This window comes from Quercus robur, chromosome 6, assembly GCF_932294415.1.
Source record: "Quercus robur chromosome 6, dhQueRobu3.1, whole genome shotgun sequence".
NCBI lineage: Eukaryota > Viridiplantae > Streptophyta > Magnoliopsida > Fagales > Fagaceae > Quercus > Quercus robur.
In genome coordinates, this window is record NC_065539.1 from 34,529,856 (window position 1) to 34,531,490 (window position 1,635).

A 1,635-nucleotide genomic window follows, 5' to 3' on the forward strand; every position below is an offset into this window, starting at 1 on the left:
TTTCGATAAACAATATCAAAATTTCCCTAAATTTAAATTTAAAGAATGTTAGTAATTAGTATATTACTCAGTATGGTAGTAGCATTATATTTTAGTATTTAAAAAATATATATATTTTTTGTTATATAAAAAATAAATAAATAATTAAAAATAAATAAAAAAAACCAATATTTTGTTATTTCAATACGAAACTTGAAACCCTTTTGAGACATTTTTTCTATATTTGGTTTGGTTTGCCCTTGACTGTGACCGCAAAGCAAAGCAGACCCAACCAAAACCATAAAACCCTTTCTCTCACTCTCTCTCTCTCTCTCTCTGTCTCACACGCACGCACACAGCTCCTTGTAATGGCGTCGGCTCAAGGGAAAAAGCGAGTGACCCAAGGCAAGGAAAGCGAACAGTCCCTCATATCCAGGGCCAGCCGCAACGTGTCCCAGTCGTCCATCGTCATCCACGCCAAGCGCGCCGCCTCCGAAGCCGCCGTCGTGTCCAAGAAACTCCTCCGTAGCACTGGCAAGGCGGCGTGGATCGCCGGCACCACCTTCCTGATCCTGGCAGTGCCACTCATCATCGAGATGGACCGCGACCAACAACTCACCGAAATCGAGCTCCAAAATGCCAGCCTCCTCGGCACCACTCCCACTCCCAAGTGAGTGTTACACAGAGAGAGAGACCCTTTTGTTTCTTTCTTTTTCAATTAGGGTTTTCGAAAAGTTTCAGACTTTTTTTAGAGATAGAGACAGAGAGAGAGTTTTTAATTTGGGTTCTGTTTCCTGATTATGTTTCTGTTCTCTCTTTACTATTATTATTATTGTTAGTGTTTTTAATTATGCGGATTGTGGAGTTTGGTTCGGATATTTGTTTTGCAAATCGATGCCGATGAAATTATTAGTTATTATTTTGAATATGTTCTGTTGGGTTTTCTATGATATGTTGCTGAGAAAAAAACAGTAAAACAAAATTTGTTCAATAAGAATTATTAAGGCTATAATTTTGCATTGGCAATATTTGCACTGGAGATATGCTGATTCAGTAAATATGAGTTTTTGTTTTCAATATGATGCGTTGAAGTTTTCTCTTGCACTAAGAATGTGAATTGAATTTGAATAAATTGTTCTTGATGGAGATCCCCAAATTCAAATTGAACTGTAGTTTATCCTGATAGCATAGATGCATTCATTGAAATTGAGTGTGTCTGTACACCAGCATGTAAACCTTTAAGTTTGGTTAATTTTTGGGCTAAAAGTAATTAAGTTGGAACCATTCAATTTTAGCTGAATGGGTATTAAGTTGCTGTTACACTTCTAACCTGAACTAGATTCCATTAAGAAGTTCTTTGTTTCATTCTTAAGCTGTTGTGTGTTCTCACTTATTTGAAGTATGCAACTTTAAGTTGGGAATTTACTTCTCTGGATGCTTTATGCAATGGATTTGAAGCTATTCAGCTGAAACAATAGTCCTTAGGTTGGAGAAGATAATGAATAGATTTAGGTTTGAACTTGAAACTGTCAAGTAATTTTCATTGATGTTTATGAAGATCATGCCTTGAGCTTATTGTAACTAGAGCTAGGTAGAGTGTGAGGTCATAGGTTTAATAACTATTAGGTGTGGGTTCGAGCTAATAGTCAAGTGCAC

At 36.8% G+C, this 1,635-nt stretch overlaps 1 protein-coding gene across 1 annotated transcript; it reads left to right on the forward strand.

Annotated features, from left to right (window-relative positions):
- Window positions 1-241: 241 nt before the first annotated feature.
- On the forward strand, window positions 242-907 carry LOC126688554 (mitochondrial import receptor subunit TOM9-2-like). The gene has a single exon (XM_050383286.1). The coding sequence runs from the start codon at window positions 348-350 to the stop codon at window positions 651-653; it is 306 nt and encodes a 101-aa protein (XP_050239243.1). The 5' UTR covers window positions 242-347; the 3' UTR covers window positions 654-907.
- The last annotated feature ends 728 nt before the right edge of the window (window positions 908-1,635 follow it).

Excerpts from the sequence above, each read along its gene's own strand:
- LOC126688554 (XM_050383286.1), top strand. The coding sequence starts at position 348 with ATGGCGTCGGCTCAAGGGAAAAAGCGAGTGACCCAAGGCAAGGAAAGC.